Below are 25,354 nucleotides of genomic sequence, written 5' to 3'. Positions count from 1 at the left end.
GCTTTTGGTATCTTGATGTTTGTGTTGAAGTGTAAAGTTTTATACATTTGAATAGGGCTTTTGGTATCCTTGGTGTTTGTGTTGAAGTGTATAGTTTTTATACATCTGAATAGGGCTTTTGGTATCTTGGTTTTGTGTTGAAGTGTAAAGTTTTTATACATTTGAATAGGGCTTTTTGGTATCTTGGTGTTTGTGTTGAAGTGTACAGTTTTTATACATTTGAATAGGGTTTCTTGGTATCTTGGTGTTTGTGTTGAAGTGTAAAGTTTTTATACATTTGAATAGGGCTTTTTGGTATCTTGGTGTTTGTGTTGAAGTGTATAGTTTTTATACATTTGAATAGGGCTTTTTGGTATCTTGGTTTTTGTGTTGAAGTGTATAGTTTTTATACATTTGAATAGGGCTTTTTGGTATCTTGGTGTTTGTGTTGAAGTGTATAGTTTTTATACATTTGAATAGGGCTTTTTGGTATCTTGGTGTTTGTGTTGATGTGTTTAGTTTTTATACATTTGAATAGGGCTTTTTGGTATCTTGGTTTTTGTGTTGAAGTGTATAGTTTTTATACATTTGAATAGGGCTTTTTGGTATCTTGGTGTTTGTGTTGAAGTGTAAAGTTTTTATACATTTGAATAGGGCTTTTTGGTATCTTGGTGTTTGTGTTGAAGTGTACAGTTTCTAAACATTTGAATAGGGTTTCTTGATAAGTTTCTTTTTGCGTTATTAATTAAACTTTCTAAATATTTGTTTGTAAGCTGATTCTCATGTTTATATGCAAATTTTATATTCATTTGAGTTTTTCTGATAAGTTGTTTCTTTACGTTGATATGTAGTCTCTAAACAATTGTATATGATTACTTGGTTAGTTTGTTTACTGCGTTGATGTGTAAAGTCTCTAAACAATTGTATATGATTTTTTGGTAGGTTGTTTTTTGTGTCGATAATTAAAGATCTTAAACATTCGTATGGGGTTTCTTGTTAAGTTAGTTTTTGTGTTGATGTGTGAAGTTTAAACATTTGTATAGGGTTTCTTGTTAAGTTGATTTTTTTGTTGATATGTGGAGTTTCTGATCATTTGTATAGGTTTTTCCTTGTAAGTTAAATTTTGTTTTGATATGTAAAGTTTCTAGATATTTGTATAGGGTTTCTTGGTAATTCAGTTTCAGTGTTGACATGTGAAGTTCCTATATGTTTGTGATCGCGTTTCTTAATAAGATGGATTTTTTGTGGTTGTATATGTTTGTATGAAAAGATTCATTGTGAATAGCGCTTCTAGGGAAATTGAGTTTTGAGTTAATAAATAAACTTTTTTTTTTTACGTTTGTGTATAATGCTTCATGGTAAGTTGGTTTTTGTGTCGTTTATCTCAAGTTGTTTGAGGGTGTCTTGCAAAGTTCTCTGTGTTAGTAGGTGAAGTTTCTCATATCTGAAGACTGCTTACATTTGTGTATAGCGCTTTTTCATAAGTGTTTCTTATTGATATCTAAATTTTAGTTACGTTTGTCTATAGTGTTTCTTTGAATAATTGTTTTCGTGTTGATTTCTAAAGATTCTTTATGGTCGTGTTCAGCGATTCCTGATAAGTTGGTTTTATGTTGATATATGAATATCTTTGTGTTTACGTTTAGCTTTTCCAGGTGAACGGCTTTTATGTTGATATATTAAGTTTCTTTACGATTGTGTTTTGTGATTCCAGGTGGGTTGGTTTTTATGTTGTATATAAAGTTTCTTTACGGTTGTGTTTAACATTTTACTTAAGTAACTTTTATGTTGATATCTTAAGGCTCTTTATGATTGTGTTCAACGGTTCAAGGTATGTTGGTGTTTACGTTGTTATTTGAATATCTTCATTTTTATGTCTAGTTGTTCCAGGTAAATGTGTTTTTTTAAACATATAAAGTTCTTTACACTTGAGTTTAACTCTTCGAGGTAAGTTCTTTATATATTGAAATGTAAGCTTTCTTTAAGGTTGTTTTTACCTCTTCCAGGTAAGTTGTGTTTTGTGTTGATACTAAAGTTTCATTACGATTGTGTTTAGTGTTTTAGTTTTGTTTCACTGTTAAAGTTCTTTACAGTTGAGTTTAGTTCTTCCATGAAGATGGTTTTCATGTAAAGTTGTGTTTAGCGTTACTACTTAAGTAGCTTTGCATTTTCATGTTGATATATGAAGTTTCTTTACAATAGTGTTTAGCGCTTTCAGGTAAGTTGGATTTCTGGTGATTCTTAGAGGTCTTTACTATTGTGTATTGCAATTCTTAGAAAGGTGATCATTGTGTTACATTGATATCTAAAGTTTCGTTACGTTTTTGTAAAGGATTTCTTGGTAAGTTGGTTTTTGTTTCGTATCTTACGTTTCTTTACGTTTGTGTATAGCAATGGTTCCCACGGGTCAGGGAAACTGGGAAAAGTCAGTGAATTTTATATTTTACGTTCCCGTCCCAGGAAACGTCAGACAGTTTCATTTTACAGACCAAAAACGGGAAAACTCGGAGAATTCCATATTATTCAGTGGCTCTTCAAGGGCAGGGATAAAAGGAATAGAAAGAACTATCGTTATTGAAAACAAAAACATATAATTTGGTTCTGGCGCATTTAGCACGTCACTGTGTATATTTTACGCATAAACATTGTTTTTTTTTTTATTTCGATCATTTTTTGCTTACCGTTAATTGTCATAAAATATGAAGACAACCGTAATGGATTACGTAAATAATAGCTAGATTCTTGCCTTAACGGAACATAAGGCCTTTGGTTTGATTTTCGCGCAAAGCAACATGAGGGCTATCTGCGCTAGCCGTCCCTAATTTAGCAATGTAAGACTAGAGGGAAGGCAGACAGTCATCACTACCTATTGCCAACTCTTGGACTACTCTTTTAACAACAAATAGTAGGATTGACCATGACATTATAACGCCCTCACGGCTAAAAGGGGCGAGCATGTTTGGTGTGACAGGTATTCGAACCCGCGACCCTCAGATTACGAATCGAGTGCCTTAACTACCTGGCCATGCTAGGCCTAAGAACAATGGACAAGTGTTTGCCTCATTTTTAAAACTAGGTCACAGAGGACCCTTTTACTACAAACAAACTAAAAGTCCTCATCAAATTACTATTGGGAGATGGTATACTTGTATTATATAAGTTATTTTTATCTTACCAGTTTCAGTTTACTAATAAAACATTCCCTCAGATCAGTAGTCACATGGGGAAACACAATACCATGTGTATGTTTTTGTGCATTAACGTATTGTGTAGGAAACGTTTGAAGCATGTCAAAACAGTTCGATAATTCTGGTAAAGCGTGAAACTTCAAATATAGAACAAGTTTAAATAGTTTTTCATTTATGTGTCTCATCTATGCTTACATTTATTCAGTTAATTATCAAAAATATCTGTACAGATGATTTACCTGTAATATTGTTTTTATTTGTTACAAAATATATACACTACTAAGCCTTACCTGTAGCACGTGACTTCATGATACTTTGTATCGCGTGGATAGGGGTCGCTGGTGGCCGATCTTCATTAATCTGCTTGTTTGTTTGAAGTTAAACACAGAGCTACACAGTGGGCTATCTGTGCTCTGCCTGTCACGGGTATCAAAATTCGATTTCTAGCGTTTTAAGTCTGCAGACGTGCCGCTGTGCCACTGGAGGTCATTATTTCTGAAAAACAGATAGAATACCCCCCAAATAACAGTTACAAAAAAAACCCGTATAAATAAAATATGGATGACGATGTATCAGTAAAGATAAGAATGAGTTTTGGAAAATTATCGAATTGAACAAAGAAAATTGAAATATATAAGGTTTCACCAACTGATAATATGGTGCCATTTGGAGAAACGAACTTGCACCATTAAATAACGAATATACCCTCTTTACCTCATGATGTAATTATATTGTTTTATTTGATTTTTGTGTTTACTGAAATTAATTTTAATTAGTTGATCTTCATGGTATTTTTTTGCTGTTCACAAACACTCGAATATCAGTTAATAAATGTGCTTTAGCTGTAAAATCACAAACAAGATACTAGGAGCAGGAAACGCTGAAGATAAGAATGAGCGTGCGCAGATCGACAAAATTTGATTGATAGTTTTGGTTTTATTTTGGAAATATGGGTTTCTGATAACGCCATGCTCTTGAGATGGAGTTGTTAATAAATATGGATATTGTTTGGTAATGGTGTGGCCGGTTACGATTAACCTGATAATATTTTGTTTGTAACATCAAGTTAAACATAAATATTTACTTAGTTGCAATTTTTGTTCGAAGTAATAAGTAACATTATGAAAGATAAAAAAATGAAAAAAATTAGTATTTTAATAGTGTGATATTATCATGTGATATAATTGTCAATGATGAACATAATGTGTGAACCATGTATGATGATAATTCTTTGTAAGTTGGTTCTGTTGATATGTGAAGTTTCTTTACGTTCGTGTTTCGGCTTCTGTGTAAGTTAGTTTTTGTGTTGTTATCTAAAGTTTGTTTACGTTTGTGTTTGGGCTTCTGTGTAAGTTAGTTTTGTATTATTATTTAAAGTTTCTTTATATTTGTGTGTCAGCTTCTGTGTAAGTAAGATTTTGTGTTATTATCTAAAGTTTGTTTACGTTTGTGTTTCTTCTTCTCTGTAAGTTAGTTTTTGTATTATTATTTAAACTTTCTTTACGTTTGTGTAGAATCTTCTTTACAAGTTTGGTTTTATGTTATCCAACATTTCTTGACTATTGTGTGTAATGCTTCTTCATTAATTAGCTTTATTATTATATCTAACGTTTATTCATGTTTTGTATAGCAGCTTTAATCAAAGGTATAAATAAAGTTCCACTATAACACTGTGTTTATCTATTTATTCATTTTATTGAAGTATATGATTTTACGCTATTGCAAAAAGTAAGTTAAGATTCTAATTTCCTTCTCTTTTATAACCTTCGAAACAAGTGTACAGTTGCGCATAAATGACAAAGAACCAGAAATGACGAACTAATTTCTTATCTCTGCTTGCGCCCTCTAATGGTTAACTGACAGAAAATATCGTATCGCTAGGAAATACTACGCGATTTATAAATCCTCAGTGTCTTGTGTCACGCCGGCTTTCTCGAATCCTTGGTTGTTTTCGTAATCAAGACATTGAAGATAGTTCCTTACCTCAATTGAGCAGAATATAGTCCAGTTATAGAAGCACACGTGATTGGCTGCCTCGGGCTCAACTAGCTCCACCGAGCTAACACTGATTGGTTGACGTACTACATACAGAGCAGAACGTGGAGTCGGAAGAGTAACGCTTTTTTTATGTTGACCTTGCCTGGAAGCCATTTTTTGTTGTTTCCAACACGCGGAAGCGAGGTAAAAAATCTATGTATAGTTCGGTATTCCGTTTTAGCTGTAGCAAAGGAAAAAAATATTTGTCATTTACATAAGTTTACTAGTCGCAAGGAATCAGGTATATCCATTAAGTTAGGGTGTTAGCAGGCGATTGAGGATGGTGACTAAAAGATAAAAAAACATGGTAAAAAACGTCATGTGATGTATAGTAGTAAAGGAGCTAGACTGACGGGCGGAGTGTTAGGGCCAGGTAGGGCTGTCCTTCTCTTGTTTTTTTTTTTCAGTCCAATTGTTTTGTTCCGCTGAATTTATCTTTGAATTAAAATGGCGCTGAATTTAATCGATCAAATGCTTACTGCTGTTTATGTGTTGCGCGTGATTGTCAAAATCTTAAAATCTTTAAAGCTGTGAGTATAAATGTATTACTTAATTTATTAAGAAAAGGTTTCTTTTTCAGCAAAAATACATAGAAACCGTAAATAAGACGATTTTCACAGTATTTTCTTTCACATTTCTTAATTTTTCTCTCTTGGTTCATTCGACTTTGTTGTGTAACGAAATTAATTTCAATTTTTTATTTTTTTATTATCATTATTTTCTGTTTCTAAAAGCTCGAAAATAAGTTAATAGATGCAGTTTCATTTATCAGTAAGCAAAAACAACAAATTTTAAATTCTTTTGGAACTATTTATTTTACGATACCGTAAAGAGTAACGTAAGGTTACAAAAAATTCTTCATTTGAACTGGAAAACAGACAAACTTACACAGAAGTTACAAAAGAACCTTAAATTTAAGTACAGATGTAGCAGGTAGCATACTGTAACTTTATAAAGTTTCACTCTTTTGCTTTAACTGAAACAAACTGACGCCTAAATTATTAGGTTTTAAATAATTTTTAAATGTACTTTTCTTATGTGTTTTTTTTTCTTAAAAGTAATTCGTTGAGAAAAAAACACGAGAAAATACATTTAAGGAAAGTTGGTCAATGGTGGATTGTTTTTCTTTAAAAAGTTGTTAGGATTTTAGAAATGAAAAATTTGTATAGCGTGAATGTCGTGTACAATTTGTTATACATTTGGAAGAGCTTTGTGTAGGTTAGATAATTAAAGAATGTTTATGACTGTTAAAGATATTTCTGTGCAACAGAGAGTATAAAAATCCAGCGTAAGATCTTGAAGTATTTTGAACAGCTTACAGAATGTGCATTTTAAAGAAGTTTGTGTACATTAGAGAATTGAAGAATGTTTGTGCGTTATAGGTTTTTAAAGAATTATTGTGCATTTTGAAGAGACTTGTGTACGTTCACGAACGAACGCATATTTTGAATAGACAAAACAAAACTTTGTACTTAGTATTATAGAAGTAAAATTATTATTTTACTTGTTAACATTGAATAATGTTTTTGCAATGTAGTGATTATCTTGAATGACCTCAAGAATGTGCATTTTAAAACGTTTGTGTGTTGTGAATGTGTACATTGGCAAGTTAAGGAATTCTTTGGGTATTTTAAAGAGGTTTGTATTTATATATATTACACATAATATAGAATTTAATGATTGATTTATGCAGTTGAAAAGGTTTATATGTATATATCTGAGTGTGTACAGAATGTTTCTGAACTGCTCTTAACTTGTTTGAGTGCACTCAATGGCTTAAAGAATGAGCAGTTTGAAGACTCTTTTGTTTCAGGTCTGTTTGATTCAGCGCAAGGCTGCATAAAAGACCGTCCGCTTTATAACTATCCTCAGAAATCGAACCCCGAATGTTAGCATTATAAGTCTTTCTTATTACCGCTGACCTAGTACGGTATAAATTTGTATATATTGAATAGATTCGTATGTATGGGAGGGATATAGAAATTTTGTAACAAATATTTTTTATATAATTTGATTATAAAACTTGTTTTTGTACTATTTGAGAGCTGAACCAGTTTCTTTGTATATTGGTAAAATGTGTAGATTTATTTTTTGAATATTCGAGATTTGAGACAAAAAAAATGTAATTTGGAGATCGGAAAGAATGTTTGGGCTTCATAGAGAATTTGTTGTATGTCTGTTGTATGTATTTAGTATGTTATGTTTATATTTTTTACATATGTTTTAGTATATTATGTTGTTAATATTTATGTATATCTTAGCGTAATAATATTCATAGTATTTACATACACTTGAGTATGTTATGTTCATAATTTTCATCTATATTTTATATTTTGGTATGTTATGTTCATAATTTCGACCTCTATTTTATATTTTAGTGGGTTATGTTCATAATACTTACATATGCTTTAGTATGTTATGTTCACAACTTTTACATAGAATTTAATACGTTATATTCATAATATATATATATTTTAGTGTGTTATTTTCATAATGTTGACATATATTTAGTATGTTATGTTCATAATTTTATGTATATTTTAGTGTGTTATGCTCATAACTTTTACATAGTTTTAGTATGTTAGGTTCATAATATTTACATATAATTTATTATTGTATGTTCGTAATGTTTACATCTGCTTTACTATGTTATGTTAATAACATTTACATGTGTTTTACGATGTTATGCTCACATTAAGGATGAATACAAAATGTGCTGTTAAGGAACCATACTCTTCTCAAGCAACATTTGTACATTTGTAGCACTTCTGTATCGACATTTTATGTAAAGTTAATAATAGAGTATTTTTTCTTATGTTTTGTGCAATTAATCCGTCATTGGGCTGTTTGTCAAACAAGTTAACAAAAGAATTCGTCTTCGGCCCTTAATGTTTTTCAAACATAAAATGTAACTGGTTATATTGCAGTCTTGTTGGGCTGTACGTGTTACTTGTACTAATGATTCCGTACATAATTTGCAAAGTGTTTCAGGGCTGTAATATCTAATAAAACTTGTGTATACTGCCTCATGTTCGCCAACATTGTTTTGGGTGGGTGGGTGGATAGTGTTTGTTTGTTTTAGCAGTGTAAGACTAGAGAAAAGGTAGTCGTCACCACCCACTGCCAGTTCTTGGGCTAGTCTTTTACTAACGAATAGTGGGATTGGCCGTAATATTATAACACTCTCGTAGCTGAAAGGGCGAGGATGTTTGATATGACGGGGATTCGAACCTTCGACCCTCATATTATGAGCCAAATGCTTTAACCATTTCGCCATGCCGAACTGGGGGGGGGGTATTAGAGAAGTATAAATAGCAAAGCATTGAGAACTGGATAAAAGGGGTATTCTTTAATGTGTTCTCATTGTTTAATCAGTACTGTAGGCTTATGCCCGTGGCACTTAAGGTTAAGTTGTAATTACGTGCGTTATGTTATTCTGTTTGTAAATATTATAAAGTTTGTTTTACAGCAAATCACTTTGAGCTACCTGCTGTGTTCACCGCGGGGAGCCGAAATCCCGGATTTTAACGATGTAAGTCAGTAAACTTACGCTAACCCACCAGGAGTCAATATTATAAGTAATAACATACAGTAAATGTATTCCTTCACTTTCTATTTAAAGCTGTAGGCGTCCAACTTTTGCTGCTCGATGACTGAAAAGTCAAACCATTGCTCAATATAGTAGGCTAGAGTTATTATGAGTTTGGTACCATTTGGGACTCATTCCGTTTTTACGGTGACATTTTCAAGTGTAAACAACTAGTAAAGCACTGGTCTGAACTGTCTCGTAACAAAGGTAATTTTTGGTTTTGACAAAACCACTGTTGTACATTTTCTGTATATACATGTATATATTTTGTAAGTTGTAAGTTAATAATATTGTAAGTTATTATTTTTAATTTTTAAGAAGTCGAAGGCAGTTAACCATGTTTCTTAATAGCCTTCTTATATCGGCACATTTCTCGTAATTGAAACATATTTGATTCTTTGAAATTAAGACAAAAGCTACACAGTAGGCTTTTTGTGCTCTGCCAATCACGTTTCAACTCTACTTACAAGATCTCCAAAAGATGAAGTGACTTTATTCAGAGTAAGGCAGCGGTTGGTAGTAATGAAAATGTCCCTCGTGGGGACAGCGGTACGTCTTCCGAGTTACAACGCCAAAATCAGGAGTTCGATTCACCTTGGTGTACACAGTAGATAACTCGATGTTGCTTTGTTATAAGAAAGCACATATTCACGGATTAACGAAAATATTAGGAATATAACTGAAATCAATGTAATTATTGTTTGTTTCAGAGTAATATGCTAGAAATTGAACTTTGGTATAAAAAACGGAAGGTTTCATCATGTAGTGATTCAAACCTGGTTCCGAGTGCTCTCATGACTCATCTCCTATCTAATTCCTTGAGTATAAACATTCGAAAAACACCTTTTATGTGTATAAGTTCACTATCTGTTACTTTTATTTATATAAATCAAAATTTACTATCTTGAATATTCCAATGTGAAAACAGAAACATTTCACATCCACACTAATGAAAACAATAGACCCACTTAGAAATTATTTGTCGTTAAGTGCTTGATAATATGTAACTCAGCTGGGATATAGAGACACAAAAACACGAGTTAATTGTTCTGTTTTGAAACTGATGAAAATTTTTATAAGTTCCGAACGATTATTTCAGTTGGATCAATAGTATAGTGTATTTATAATTGGAACTTACATTTTCAGACTTTATGTTATTTTAAAAAAGGAACAGTTTAGCCAACCTAATGAACTTTGTTATCTCTCCACAGCATATAAATCTCTGCTTGACTAAAATATTGAACCTTTGAATACCTTAACTTTATAAATAACATACATTGTTATAAACAAAACGTATATTTTCGTTACTTTTAGGTGCATTTCTTTGTTTATTTGAAGTTAAAGCACAAAGCTAACCATTGCTAACGTTTTAAGCCCGCAGACATACCGTTGGGGGGGGGGTGTTTTTAGGTGCTGCTTTATTCAGCTTAAGCTAGTGTGATTTTATAATTTAGTGTGTATAGTGTTTTATTATTATCAATTTTTTTGTCTTTGCAAGTATAATTGAAGCCTGCTAATAGTTTGTAAATATAAATTTTAGGCGTAATTATTGCGGGGGTGACGTATCCCCCATTGTTTCAACTATGAGAAAATGCCCCCATCAATTGCAGCTGAAACTTTTTTGGTTGACAGAATACCCTCATGCACAGTAACTTAATATATAAATATCTACAAGTGAAACAAATTACAACTTCGTTGATGGACACATCTTCCTAGAATCGGTGAGTGAAACATGCTACCTTTTAAACTACTGAGGCGAACAAGTAGCATGTTGAATTAATAACTTGTAGAGTGGAATAAATTAAATCTTTCTTTTTGTGTGTATGACGACTTACTTTCAGTCTTTGTCCAATAATGGTTATTCCAAGATGCAAGGTTTATGTACAATGTGATGAAAGCATCCGAGAAGGTGGAAGAAGTTTTGTAGTACACGGTAAGAGTGGGGTATTTATACAATAAAATACGTTAGGCTAGAGCTGATTAGGCATATTCATTTTAAGCTTAAACTTCCATAGTGTATCCTTTTACCTACAGACAGACTCTCTCATCTAAAACGCTGAGGTTTATTCGTTTGTACGTGATATACTTATTTGTTATTCCATGTAGTTTTTACTTATATATAAGTGCACATTGACTTTCCGAACACCCTGTATATATCTACAGACAGATGTACTTACACTAATACGCTCACTTTTATATATATATATACATATATACTTTTATTACGAAATTAGGAAAATTTTTGAACCAAACTTGAAAATACCTTACTGTACGCTCCTGGTGGCTAATCGGTAAAGCTGAGAACTGGCAACACTAAAAATCGGATTCCGATACTCTATGGACACTGCACAGAGAGCTCATTATGTAGCTTTGCGCTTAGTAACAAAATAAATCCCTTACTGTACGTATAAAAAAAAACGTATTAAACACTAGATAGTTTTTAACTTTAGTTTCGTTTGTTACCAAGCAGAAAGAAGTATATCAACTAAGGCAACATTCTTAACATTAATGTTAATGTTCCCGGATTGCGGTAAATTGCTTATGGAACTAGTGTGGTATAGTTGGAGACTCGCAGTGTAGTACTTAAAAACATTTCGTGATGAATAGTTATTAAACAGTCATAATGCAGAGTAACATATGATACAGTACATGCAGCCAATATCCTTATGCACATTACTAGAAATTACAAAGCAAACATCGTGTTATTTCACTGTTTACTGTACAGATAGTCCTAGCTACTTGGTTATAAAGCATCGTCATAGGTTCTAAAACATTCTGTGTTTTTAAGTGTAGATAGCTTACCCCAAAACACATGATGAGAGAGTGTTAATCTTTAAGTACTCGTTAAAACTTTTCTCTTATATGAGGAGAGTTATTGAACTAAACGTTGAAACGGGATTTTGATAATTCACGACACAATGGATACATTTGTAAGGCTTACGAATATTTGCGAGTCTGTTTTAGGAAACTAACTGCTTTTAAACGAAATCGATTGTTTACCACATCTCTTTACTAGGTTAACTCTAAGAGAATTGTAAGCTGTCTTTAATAACTATTTCAAAGGTAACGAATTTTTAAGTCGAAATAAAGTTCAGATAATGCTTACTGTGAGAAAATTGTCTCAGAGCATGTATAGTATGACGGCTATAGTTTCTGGTTCTGTGATAGCATCAGAAATCTTTAACATTAATTTGTCTCTACTTGTTAAATATGATTTCATATCCTAGAGATTGTCGGGGATTATGAAAAAACTTATAGTTTTAAACACAGTAAAGCTGTTTCCTAGTACGACCGGGGTGTCGTGCCCAAAATAGTTAAAAACACAGGAAGCCTGTTTCCTGGTACGACTGAAGTGTAGAGCTAGGAAGCTAACTTAATTGTCTTATTGTAGTTTTATTCAATACTTTCTTCAGTTAATTAATAAGGGCATTCGCTTTGCAGGTTTACAAACTAACCGTTAGGGACAGATATCCCGACTTACTTCTTACTATAGCACGAGTGCTTGTTATATTCTGTCTGGTCCGAGTGTGGCCACGTGGTTAGCATGTTAAGACTGTTAATCCGAGTTGCCACGGTACACGTCCTAATGCCGAGAAAACACACTCCGCATTTTTGGGGAGATTGGTGCGCTATAAGAGTGAGAGTCAAATTGCATACACTATTCGGTCAAATAACAGTAGCACAGTAGTTGGGGTAAATTCTGTTTACTAGTTGTCCTCCCTTCGGGTTAACAGGTTAAAACTAGGGGTGGCTAGTGCAGATACCCTAGCGTTGGTTTGCACAGAAATTCTAAAACAAAACAGAAACGAAGATTCGACACTTACACAAATGATCACATGTGTTTGTCCAGACAAACTGGTTTTACCTTAGTCATGTTTGTTTGTTTGTTTTTGAATTTTGCACAAAGCTACTCGAGGGCTATCTGTGCTAGCCGTCCATAATTTAGCAGTATAAAACTAGAGGGAAGGCATCTAGTCATCACCACTTACCACCTACTCTTGGGCTACTCTTTTACCAACGAATAGTGGGATTGACCGTAACATTATAACGCCCCACGGCTGAAAGGGCGAGCATGTTTGGCGCGACGGGGATGCGAACCCGCGACCCTCAGATTACGAGTCGCACGCCTTAACCCACCTGGCCATGCCGGGCCCCTTAGTCATGAGGTAAGAGTGTAGACTCACCTATAAATTCATATATGTCTTTCTGACATATATTTTTGTGCGCTTTCATATTAAACTGTTTAAAAATACACGTTTCAGAGAAAATAATCGTCAAAGATGATTTAATGTTTTTTTGTTGTTTCTGTTTTTAATTTCGTGCAAAGCTACACGAGGGCTATCTGCGTTAGCCGTCCCTAATTTAGCACTGAAACAATAGAGGGATTTAATGTACAAATTTATAAAATATGTTAATCCACGATTACTGTATCTTATATAAAGTATCATTTTCTTAGTGATGACAAATTAACACACTTCACAGAAACTTCTTTTACTTAAGTATTTGAAACAATATTTTGTCAATATGTCATACTATCATAGTATCATACTAAAATGGAATTCTTGTTTATATGATACTGGAAAAAACCTTTTTATTAAGCGATGTGCTACCTCAAACTTCGCGAAATTTTTATTCTGTTACATGCAGATTTGCAATAGGGGTCACGATTTTTCTGTTTCCCGTCACAGAGAATTTTGTTTTTCTCATTCTCAGGTTGCAGGTACTACGTCATGAATACATCACACGTGGATCTAATACACTAGCGCCATGGGTAATCGGCTAGTAATAATAGCGTTTCTAATTAACGTTAATTTTTCTTCTTTTCTGTTTTCTACAAAGATTAGCGTACATTTGTTGCTATACGTTTCAACTATTGAGTGATAAAATTGCATCTAATGAATCTATTCCTCTTTTGTTTTGTTTAAGAATGCATTTCTAACGATTGCCATTAGCTGTTTGCCTCTGAATTTCATTAATGTTTGATACAATCTAAGATAACATACTTGAATAAAGACAAAGAAATTGTATATCTCACTTCTTTGGTTATCCTTGCTTGTCCTTTCAGCCGTGGGGCATTATAAAATTATGGCTAATCCCACTGTTTGTTAGTAGAAGAGGAGCCCAAAGGTTTTCAGTTTGTGATGATGACTACCTTCCTTCCCTCTCGTCCAGTAAATTAGGAACGGCAAGCGCAGTTAGCCCTCGTGTAACTTTGCGAGAAATTCAAAAACAAACAAACACAACGAACCTTCAGTATTCTGATGTGTACTTTCCAGATGATTCGACTATTAGATATTAGTTTGTAGTAAAGATCTGGCATTGCGAAGAAAGAATATTTTAAATATGAACGGACAAAAATGCTTATTTAAGAGATTTTGATTTTTTTGTTTTCCAGGTCGGCCGTAGCCAGGACGCGGGAAGATAGAGATGAAGACAGAGTCTGAACTTGATGGGGAAGGTAAAGAAGAATTAGAATATGCAGATTCCACGACGAATGGAGGAAGTCAAACTTTGGTAACTCAGGTACTACGGCCGCCGGTATTGGTTGGGATTCCTCTCACGGTGGTCACCACAACAAGTGACCACAAAGATTTGTCCGACAAGTTACCTCCTAGTCTTTCAACCGGAGAGCCATCTGCTCACAGCTCCAGCACAGGAAATGGATCGGATAGTAATAGCACTCCAGGTCAACAAACTAGTCCCAAGGGCCGGGATGGTCAGTCTAGGGATAAAGTGTTTGTGTGTAGCGTTTGTAACCGCTGTTTTGGTTATAAGCATGTGCTTCAAAATCACGAACGCACGCATACAGGTGAAAAGCCGTTTGAGTGTAAGGAGTGCCATAAACGGTTCACTCGTGACCATCACCTGAAGACTCACATGAGGCTACACACGGGGGAAAAACCCTATCATTGTACGCACTGTGAAAGGCAATTTGTCCAAGTGGCCAACTTACGTCGACATCTTCGCGTCCATACGGGTGAGCGTCCTTACGCTTGTGACCTTTGTTCTTCTAAATTTTCTGATAGCAACCAACTCAAAGCCCACATGCTAATTCACAAAGGAGAAAAGCCATTCCAATGCACAAATTGTATGGGACGCTTTCGCCGAAGACATCATCTCATGCACCACAAATGTCCAAATGACGAAGTGAATATTGGTAAACCCCGCAGAGGCCGCCGTCCTAAGGCGTATGATCAATTTCCAATAGGAGTTCCATTAACAACCGTTCAACAACCTTTATTACCGAGTTCCGTCGCCGCCTCAATAACCCCGCCTAATCCTTTTGCTGCGGGAAGCAGCCACGAGCCTATACCACCACCAGTGTCCAGAACAACATCACAATCTCGCCGCAAACCTCGTCACACCATCCGAATTCTAACACCCGAACAGAGGGAATTGTTTTTACGAGACCAGGAAACAGTGCAGACGAAGGCGATTGACATGACCATTTCTCCTCCAGGTGGAAGTCCACTGGCCATTCTCATGCCGCGAACTTTTAGTTCAGATCGTATCGAAGAAGGCGTTTTAGACCTCTCCAGCTCTAGAAGCGATTCAGATGCTGAAGCCATCGAGGAAGAAGTAGAAGAGTCCGAGAGTGATAGCGAAATTCCTAGGTCCTGGAGGAAAGAGTCGTTGGCTTTCCATCCTGAAGCGTACATGTCGTGGAAGAAGAAAGTTCCAGAGTTAGAGAGCGAAAAGGAAGAAAAGGACAGCGATGATCAGCGGCATGGAAATGGAAATAGAGTAGTGAATAATGAAGAAGATAGCAGCGATGGACCCTTGGAATTGACGAAAACGTCCTAGGAGAGAAAAACTGTGTTCCTAGTTTTAGAAAAACATCGCCTATGGCTGTTTTGAAACGTATATCTTAATGAGCTACCTCAAAAAGAAAAAAAACAAAAACGATTTGGGTATTCGCCTACCGAAATAGTGAAGCTCCAATTTCCTGGGAATATTACCCAATTAATTTTTTTCTAGAAAAATAACTAGTGTTGAAAAAGTGAGGTATAGGTATTATAGATACATTTCACCTAAAATCTAATAATTTACAATAAATGACTCGTAAATAATGATAAAAAATCAAACAATACATTCTGTTGATAAGGTTACTGGTATTAGTTTTCACCTGTAAAAGGCGCCTAAAACTCAACTATAAGATTATGTCATTTATTATATATATATATATAAGTAAGGCATTACTGTGTCAGCAGGCAGAATGACCAAATCGTTATGGCTATAGAAGCCAGTTTAAAATGTTGAGGCCCAAAGAGTTTTGTGTGTTAAAGATTGTGATAGGTTTTAATTTCATGATTTATTGCGCATTATAGATTTAAGAGAGAGAAGAAAAAGACACATGTCAAATCGGTTCTTAGTTGTGGTATTAAGTTTTATAATTTCATTTTTCAGTCTACCAACCTGAACCTACCTCAGAGCCACACAAGCTGTGGCCCTGCTGCTCATATGGTGATGTTTCAAAGCATTTTTTATAGTCAGAACCTATAGCTACCTCAACCAAGTCAGTTTATCAGTATTCGATGTTCAGCGTAGAGAATTTTATTTTTCAGGAATCAATAGAGAAGAATATAGCGGTTGACTTCTGTGCGGTATCTCTTAAGGTGAAGATGCTTAAATAGGGTGACCAAATAATTTACTGTGTTCTAGTAAACGTTAGTGTTGACGGGTTTCCCAATCAAATGATGATATCAGAGTTCCAGTCATCGTGTTGACTTGTGTGGTTAAGATTAGGTGTTAGGTTTGTGAGCTTGTCAGAAATTGTAATGGGATATGAAACATGTTTTTCCCTGAGAATAATATATTATATAATGTATAGGGTGTACGAAAAACATGTCTCCTATTTCCAGAAAATACATATAATTGTAAATAATTTCTTTTAGGTGATATTTTTCCCTTTGCTGTACCTATTTCTGTTTGGCCCCATTCTGGTTGTTTGTATTATAGGAGAATTATATAACCATCACAAGGGGGGTGCTGGTTCAGAATGGGGCTAACCAGCTGTTTGGATAATGGTACTAGACAGTGATGAAACTATATTAGGATAATTTTCACCCCATTTGTTATTAGACGTAAAACGTTGTGTCCCTATGTTGATTTTATTGTAAGCCGACTTTTTTGCAGAATGACAGAATGTTAAAAACAAAAACAAAAAAAAACGTTGATTGACTTTGTTGTAGTTGTACAAAATGTGACCTCTGGTGGAAGAAATGTTAAACTCTCGTTCCTAGATATACGGGTACCTCAAAACCTTTCATACATAAATCCGCGAATTTTGCCAACTTCTTTATTATTTGAATATTCATGCGATTGTTTTTCCATCTCGAATGTTCACTAATCGTGGCGATTCATGCTACTAAAGTTATAAGAAATTGTTAGCACGTCATTGTTCCGAAGGAAAAGTACCACACATACTTCTCAATATATATGACAGTAAACTATCACATTTTTAAAGTTTCATCTGATGTTATGCATTACCCAGTACAAGATTTCCCCATATTAGAAGAAGGGGAGTAGGGAGTCACTGAGTGCGGATGGAAGGATTTCCTAGTTGTGCTGTTTTTTATAGATTGTAGAACGATCGATTTTTTTTTCATTTACTTCTTGTGTGTGTGTGTGTTTCCTCTCCGTGAACAGCCATGCTTGGTTGAGAGAAGGGAGGAGAGAGAGGTTAAAGCAGGACGAAAAAAGAGATTAGGGGTTTATATGTAGAACTACTAAAACAGTTCTATTACAAAACTATTTACGATTGTGTTTGTTTCTGTTGCTATAAGTGCAAGTTGTGGGTTTAGGTAGAACTCACAGCAGTGGATAGCTTTTTAACTATCAAAGAAATGATGAATTTTCTCTCACGATTTAAACTTATTATTTGGAATCTAAATTTACGGCTAAGATCTAGATGGAAAGTAAAACTAGATAAGTTATTTTGGATTTGCATCAAAAATAGGCAATAGGCTGCTTTTTTGTCGCTGTGTTGGGGCCTCATCGCGTTAGAACTTGAAACTTTAAAACTTATGTCATGTTGCAGTAGTGTGTTATCACCGTGTGTGGCACTTTTTATCTCAGTTTAAAACTTAGACATTTTTTTTATGATTTTGTGGAACGTACTCGTCCTCGTATGAAAGGCTAAATACAAAATATCGGAATGTTGTCGAAGCGCGTTTCGGCAGCAATTCGACAATGATTTAGTTTTATATTCAGTACGTTTTCCAATTGAAGCTTGAACTTCAAGGCTCCTAGCAACCACTTTGTTTACTTCTTTTTTTTTTCTTGCTGGATAACATTTATGACCCCAAAGGCGCATATTTACAAGGCAGCTGTGCTTTTCGATACCCATAGAAGGAGGGGGGGGAAAAGGTTTTAAAAAAAGTCATTGCAAAGGGTGTGTTTATCGTAAAGAGCCTGTGGTAATTGTTATGATAATTATCAGAGTGCATCATCTCAGGTTCAGCCAGGCATGTCTTGCTGTAAACAACGACTGTAGGGTCTATGGATGACCGATTACGTGGGGACTCTTGAATATGGACAAACAACTTCTAAGGTAAACAACTGCATAAACTTACCTAACTTACTGTTGAAAAGAACGTTGACCTGGCGATGTTTGCTCGCTTTAGTGGGACGAGTAAACAGCCATAACCGGCCCGGGGCAGAAAAATGTGAACCGTGATGTCCGATCGAGTCAAGAAGGGATTGGGGGTAGGGGAGAGGTTGGACATCTGACTTAGATAGGTTAAGGTTATGCTCACGCCTCTCATTCCAGGCAATGATACTTACAAGGCCATGTAGCCTGATATGTTAATCTCAGTATTTGATATCGGAAACAACGTTATAAATATATGCTATGGTGAAAGTGTATATTTATGAGATGCGCATGTTTGCTAGCCGTTATTCATATTAACCGCAGTGTAGAATGAATTTTTGCCAGTTAAGATGAATTTGGAAATTATGTACTTGTACATGTTTACCACAACACACACGCGCGCAAACACGCACACTCAAGTATGTATTAACGTATTATTTATCCCTAGAAAAAAGTATTTAAACGCCATTTGCTTAGTGAATGAAATCAAAAGTAACGTTTCCTGAATTATTAGAAAAATTAAAAATGTAAAAGTCTCGAATATAGAATGTAGTACTTGTAATGCTTGTCGACAGAATTCATGCTCTGAAGATCTTACATCATTACAAAGTGAATTACTGATATTATTAGCGAAACGCATATTTGTCATCACGTTTTAAATGTTTAGTTACGTGTCATGAGCTATATTTTTTTGAGAAAATAACCAGTTTTTGTTAACAATAACTGATAACTTGAAAGCTACTGAGAATTTTAATTGCTTAGATCATTGTTATGTTTTGTTCTATAAAGTTGTCTCTGGTTATTTATATCAAAACTAAAATATGAAATGTTACGGGAAGAGGTAAGGAAAGAAGCTCTATTTTTGAAGGGATTATTGGAACATTTGAATTAGAAAAAAGGAATTAAAAAACCCCCTTCGTGTGCATGTGGTTAACATTTTGCCCCCCAGTGGCTCAGCGGTGTATCTGCGGACTTACAACGCTAAAAACCGGGTTTCGATACCCGTGGTAGGGAGAGCACAGATAGCCCATAGTGTAGCTTTGTGCTTAATTCAAAACAACAACAACAAATTAACATTTTTTTTATTTATTTACTAGTTTGGTTCTTTAGGGTACACGTACTATAACAGATTTATGGAATTATTTCTCTCAGAAACTCAAATAATACAAATATTAATAAAAAGTTAGTTAGACGCTTACGTTATTATATATTTATTTCACTTTAAACAAGGTGACAGCTTAAAGTCTGCCAGTAGCTTTAGTTTTGAAACGTGAGGCCAGTTATGTATAGTTATCACTTATCTATAGGTGCCAACAGCCTTAGAAACTTTAAGTACTTACTTTTCCAATGCTGAAAAGGTAAAAGAGAAAAGAAGGAAAGAGGGCTGTGTTCACATCTCGATGTTACCCTTACTGTGGCTTGTTCTGCTCCGCCATCTGCGGACAAATCAACGTAAAAGGGGGTGAGACCCTTTACGTCACACTCCTCCCGTAGAAAGTGCATTGCATTTGTGCAGACAGATGGGAGAGTTTTTAAGGGAGTTGTGTGTATCGGTGTGGGGGGGGGGCTTTTGGGCCAGGAAGGTGGGCAATGAATATGTCATTTATCACCGGTTGTCATGTGCTTACTTGGATTGAAGCTATCCATTTTTTTTTCTCACACACGAACGGTGAACGAAGTTTTCGCCTTTTTTTACCACCTGTATTTGCACTTGAGGGATTTTTTTCGTAATTCAAATTTTATTTTTAAAAACAAACTAACAGTAGTATGAGTGAAACGAATGTTAACAGTTACTCTAAGGTTGTTAGAAAAGGAGTGTTTTAAATTCTCTTTTTTATATATAATTAGTTGCAATGATATATATATAAATATATATCACCCATGGTTGAGGAGAATTAACGGTTTCATTGTTTCTGTGTCCAGTAAACGGTACCTTTAAAAAATTATTTGTTTTCAGAACACTTATTTAACATATTATTGTGCTGCCTCTTGTTTAAGAAAACAACAACTCAGGCTTGTTTTATTAGTATCTTAGAACATAAAAGCTACACCAGAGGTCATTGTATAACTACAACCACTGTGTAAAAGAGCGAATATTGACGTAGTAAGTCGTGTTGTGTTGTCTGTTGTTTTGTTTCTGGTATAGAACTGGACTTTCAAAATTGTCTCAGGGACGTCTGTTGTTAGGGGAATTTAGACATTACACAGTCTTGTTAACGGTTGACAGAGAACTGATATGTATTGAATGAGGCTTAATCGTACTGTCTGTACTTTGAGTACCTCAAAAGCAAACTAAATCAAAAAAGGCTTACTGAAGTGATGATAGTTTTCATTTTTTAAGCTTATTAATTACCTCAAAGTGAATGATTCTTTACATAAGCAAAATAAACAAAAAACAAACTAGATTATAAGGTAAACTGTGGCACTTACGTTTGCATTACTGTTCTGAAGGAAAGCGTAAGATAAAGGTAAAAAATAAAATTTTAAAGGGGGAACTAACTCAGGCAATCAAACTCAGGTATTGTTCATTATTTTATTGTTCCTTTTATATATAATGTTTTGTGTCTTATGTATGTTCTGTAGTGACAGTAATAAAGTTAGTACGACTTGGTATGTACACACATTCCAAGGATAGCAAGTTTTTACGCAGTTAGTTAGCCTACCAAATATATCAAACTCAGAAAGCTAGTTATTAGTTTCTAACTTCATTGGGAAACACGTTTAACTGCATATAAAAATTTGTTTTATATTGTTGTCGCCAAAGGCATATCCTACCCAACGTTTTACTACATTTTTTACTTTTTTCTTTTCAGTGAAGCGTTCTGTACTTGGCACATATTTGATTTTTAGTTGTCTTTTGTTATTAGAATGAACGTGTATATGTATATATCACATTATAGATCTATTTCAGTTTAAGTATACGATTTGTGAGTTTCATTGTTTCATATCTTTACCTCAAACTACCTCACTGTGTTTTGTCTTCAGTTTTCACAAAATTTGAAGCATGTACGAGATCATAACTGTTGGTATTTTAATTTTTAAAAAAATATGTATGAGTCTGAAAGTTTAAACCTCGAATGAAAAAAGAGAAAAAATAGGACAATAGAAGTAATTAATGTGTGTGATAAAATAACAATATTATTTCAATGAAAATCCTCGGAATGTTGGCCGAAGTGATCACGAGAGTACATAATTTGGGAGCACTGCCCCACGACATCCCGACAGTTGTTCCTCTTTCTTTGTCTCAGCACTGCCCCACAACATCCCAACAGTTGTTCCTCTTTCTTTGTCTCAGCACTGCCCCACGACATCCCAACAGTTGTTCCTCTTTCTTTGTCTCAGCACTGCCCCACGACATCCCGACAGTTGTTCCTCTTTCTTTGTCTTAGCACTGCCCCACGACATCCCGACAGTTGTTCCTCTTTCTTTGTCTCAGCCCCACTGACAGTTGTTCCTCTTTCTTTGTCTCAGCACTGCCCCACGACATCCCGACAGTTGTTCCTCCTTCTTTGTCTCAGTTCTGGTTTTGTTTCGGCTGCCGCGCGACTGTTCAGTATTCTGGTGTTTCTTGACTCACTTTAGTTGCCTGGTGTCGTTTGATTGCACGTGACTTCGTTGACTCGTACGAACTTATAAACAGTTAAGATGTGCTTAGATCTTTACACGTGAGACCTTAAATCAAAACAAAAAGTAAAGGATTAGCTTGACCTGATCACAAGGTCTACTCAAAAATTATGGTAGCGAGTAACTTCAGGTGAATAATATTAAGGTAGGAACAGGAAGTGGATTAGGATGCTCAAGTTAAAAGCGTATATATATATGTGTGTGTGTGTGTGTGTCCAGATTCTTTAGACACTTGATTTACGAAGATATCTGCTTGCCTATTTAGTGTACTGGATTGGCCTGACTTCTGACTAAACGTAAGCCAGTGTATTTATTGTCAGGCTAATATGCGTTAAGAAACATGAATGAGGAGTTTATTTACTTTAGTGATTCGTTTGCCCTGATTAGTGAAGCTTTATTGGTGTATTTCAAATTCATGTAACCTGCACATTGTTTTAAAATATCCTATTTTTATTGTTTAAAATCACGAAGGGTTCCCCAAACTTTGCCTACAGGGTCAAACCCAATTATGAAAATTACATTTACGCTAGAAAGAAAGGTGACTTTGTCTTTATGATGGTTATCCCGAGTGCTTAGTCGTCGTAGTGCCTCACGCTCAACGATGTTTACAATTAGACTTCATTAGTTACCATAAGTAGTTTTGTGATTGAACTTGTCATTTCTATATGTGCCTCCAGACTTGTGGTTAGAAATGAAGCCCCGAGCTGTGTTAACCTCAAAGGAACACATCCAACTACAGCGGTACAGAAGGACCTGTTCAAGTGCCTTCTTCAGTGTTTTTACAGACTGTCTTTTATACATTCCTTCAGTCACACTTCACCACACATCTATTTCTGTCCACTTTGACGGAGGTTCTAAAAACATAATTATTTTGGAATTGGTTTTCCGTGTGTGCAGGACTGTTAAGAATACACTGGGACAGAGGGAAGACAAATAGATTTTTATTCTGCTGCTCGATTTGTTTCCACCACTTTCTCTCTACTGCTTTGTTTTGTGCGTACACTTACTACTGTGTATTTTTGACTTCTGAGGACATGTTACTTTGCTTTCCGTGTATGAGTAGAGAGGTTTAGAGAAAATGAAACCTGAGTGGAACGTATAGTTGTCTTTCGCTACCAAACATGATTTTCCCATGATTAGCAATTTTTTTTGACAGTTCATGTATATCTAACTTGTGTTTGTACCAAGTTTTACATTGTTGCATTAATATCGGCCAGTTTTGTAAGGTTTGTCTCCCTCGTAGCGTCAACACCAGACCATTTGACCAACCTAATGTGCCAATATAATGTGACTTCTTGGACAAAGATAACACGTAAAAATGGAGAAGAGCTTTTCCCTAAATTTATAATTACTTTACAAACAAGAAATATATAATAAAGTATTAACAATTGCAAGAAGTAAAAGAATTGGTATTCTAAATTATTGTCTTCCGCCGTTTTATCCAGCAAAGCCATGAACGCATATTTTTCATTTCTCTTTTTGTGTTATTGAAGTGGTTTATGTTCTACTACGCATTCAAAAATCATTGCTGGTGCTGTAGGCAATTTTGATAGAATGTTTTTAAGTTTTTGTGTAAACAAAAGCTTCATAAGTCAAATTTGCACCTAAACGTTAAAATGTAGACTATTTCTTCAAATGTGTAAAAAGCTCAAATTCCAGGTGATACCGATTCGCGGTAAGGCCTTGTTATTTGGTTCATTTAGACGTTTAAAAAGCTTATGCAGAATGCATCTCATATCGAACTGTATCAATATGACATTGTTATGAAGTAAATTAGCTCGAATATAGAGAAAAATTGGTTGGTACATCTTGGTTTGGTGTTGTACACTTATTTTTTTTTAATACGGTTGTGAGAATGGAGACTACACATATACCCATGCTCATATAAGGAGAATTCCACCCTAGAGAGCTTTACGAAATATATATATATATTATCCAACACATGTATACATATACGCATATTCATATTTTTGTCTTCTTGGTCCTCTGATGTGAACAACCCAAACCAAACACTGTATTGTTTCCTTTTAAATGGAGGTTTAATTGTTATCCAAATGTAACCACGATGATAATAAAAGTGTTTGTGATTTGTCCACGAATCCGTACTCCGTTTTCTTTGATCAACGTAATTTCCAAATTCATATAAACCTTTATGTAAGTTGATAATTGTGAAGCGTAGATTTTTTAACTTCAAAGAATATCAGACCTCTTACATTATCTCGCAGTTAAAACTTCATTTATGTAGACTTTCTGATTAAAACGGTATATAGACCTGCTAATGAATCTGTTAAAGTTCATATTTTGCAAACGGGTCGTTCGTGTGTGTTTCAAAATAGACCATTAAAACATTTTTTTTCAAATCAACTTGAAGAACACATGTTTTTATGTTTTCGTAAAATATGTTAAAAACTGGACTTTGGAGAAAAAAAACCAAACAAACTCTTCAATGTAACTATAAACAAAACCTGTAACAATAAACTTGCAAATATTATTTGGAAAAACAACAACAACTTGTTTAGGGTAACGTAATATCGTAATTTTATTAGTGGTTCAGATTGAAAAAGTCGTTGTTTGATAAAGATATTTTGGCAAAAAACACTCAAAAACATAGTAAAATTTTTTTCCCAGCCAGTGTGTCTATAGACGTTTTCACGTTACAGCCTATTTGTTTATCCTAGTTCTCTTGTCAAAAATGGTCTGGGAGGCTCGATTTCATAGGAAATTTGCGCTAACGTCCACATTAACATTCGATGTTAAACCTTTTCAGTTCATTGTTAAATGATACGAAAAAGAACCGTTTAGTTCTGATAACTGATATCAAAAACAGAAAAAGAATAAAGTGAACATTTTCTTATAGGACTCTGGCTAATTTATTTTGGTGAAACTTTATAACTAGTATAAAGTAAGCCAGTGAAGTCACGAAGATAATTTAAACAGTTTACCTTCACAATGAAATTACGAAAACATGACATGCGCAGATATTTTATTTCCTTGATCCTGTCCACTACAGTTCTGAAACCGAAGCTGTATGCAGCAAATCTTACGGTTACTACTTAACACATCTATAGAATAGTAAGTTAGTAGTTTTTTTGGTTTTGTATACAATTTCTATGGAAAACATATTAAATTGGCCAGGTGGTTAAGGTGCTCGACTCGTAATCTCAAGGTCGCGGTTTCGAATCTCCGTCACACCAAACATGCTTGCTCTTTCAGCCATGGGGGCATTATAATGTGTCGGTCAATTCCACTATTCGTTGGTAAAAGAGTAGCCCAAGAGTTGGTGGTGATGACTAGCTGCCTCCCCTCTAGTCTTGCATTGCTAAAGTAGGGATGGTCAGCGTAGAT

At 34.7% G+C, this 25,354-nt stretch overlaps 1 protein-coding gene across 12 annotated transcripts in view; it reads left to right on the top strand.

Moving 5' to 3' along the window:
• The window catches only part of LOC143247400 (uncharacterized), a 111,271-nt gene extending 87,163 nt beyond the window's left edge, over positions 1-24,108 (top strand). For 10 of the 12 annotated variants that reach the window (XM_076495426.1, XM_076495417.1, XM_076495422.1 and 7 more), the window contains one exon: positions 14,189-24,108. In XM_076495426.1, coding sequence (XP_076351541.1) covers positions 14,221-15,597 — 1,377 coding nt within the window. In that variant the 5' untranslated portion in view covers positions 14,189-14,220 and the 3' untranslated portion in view covers positions 15,598-24,108. Of the gene's footprint in view, positions 1-5,229; positions 5,349-5,392; positions 5,578-14,188 lie in introns of those variants that run through there. The other 2 variants (XM_076495427.1, XM_076495425.1) reach the window with 2 other exon arrangements.
• Positions 24,109-25,354: the final 1,246 nt, after the last annotated feature.

This window comes from Tachypleus tridentatus, chromosome 3 (genome assembly GCF_004210375.1).
Source record: "Tachypleus tridentatus isolate NWPU-2018 chromosome 3, ASM421037v1, whole genome shotgun sequence".
Taxonomy (NCBI): Eukaryota; Metazoa; Arthropoda; class Merostomata; order Xiphosura; family Limulidae; genus Tachypleus; species Tachypleus tridentatus.
Note: the sequence above shows the minus strand (reverse complement) of the source record. Positions and strands in the feature narration are given on the sequence as shown.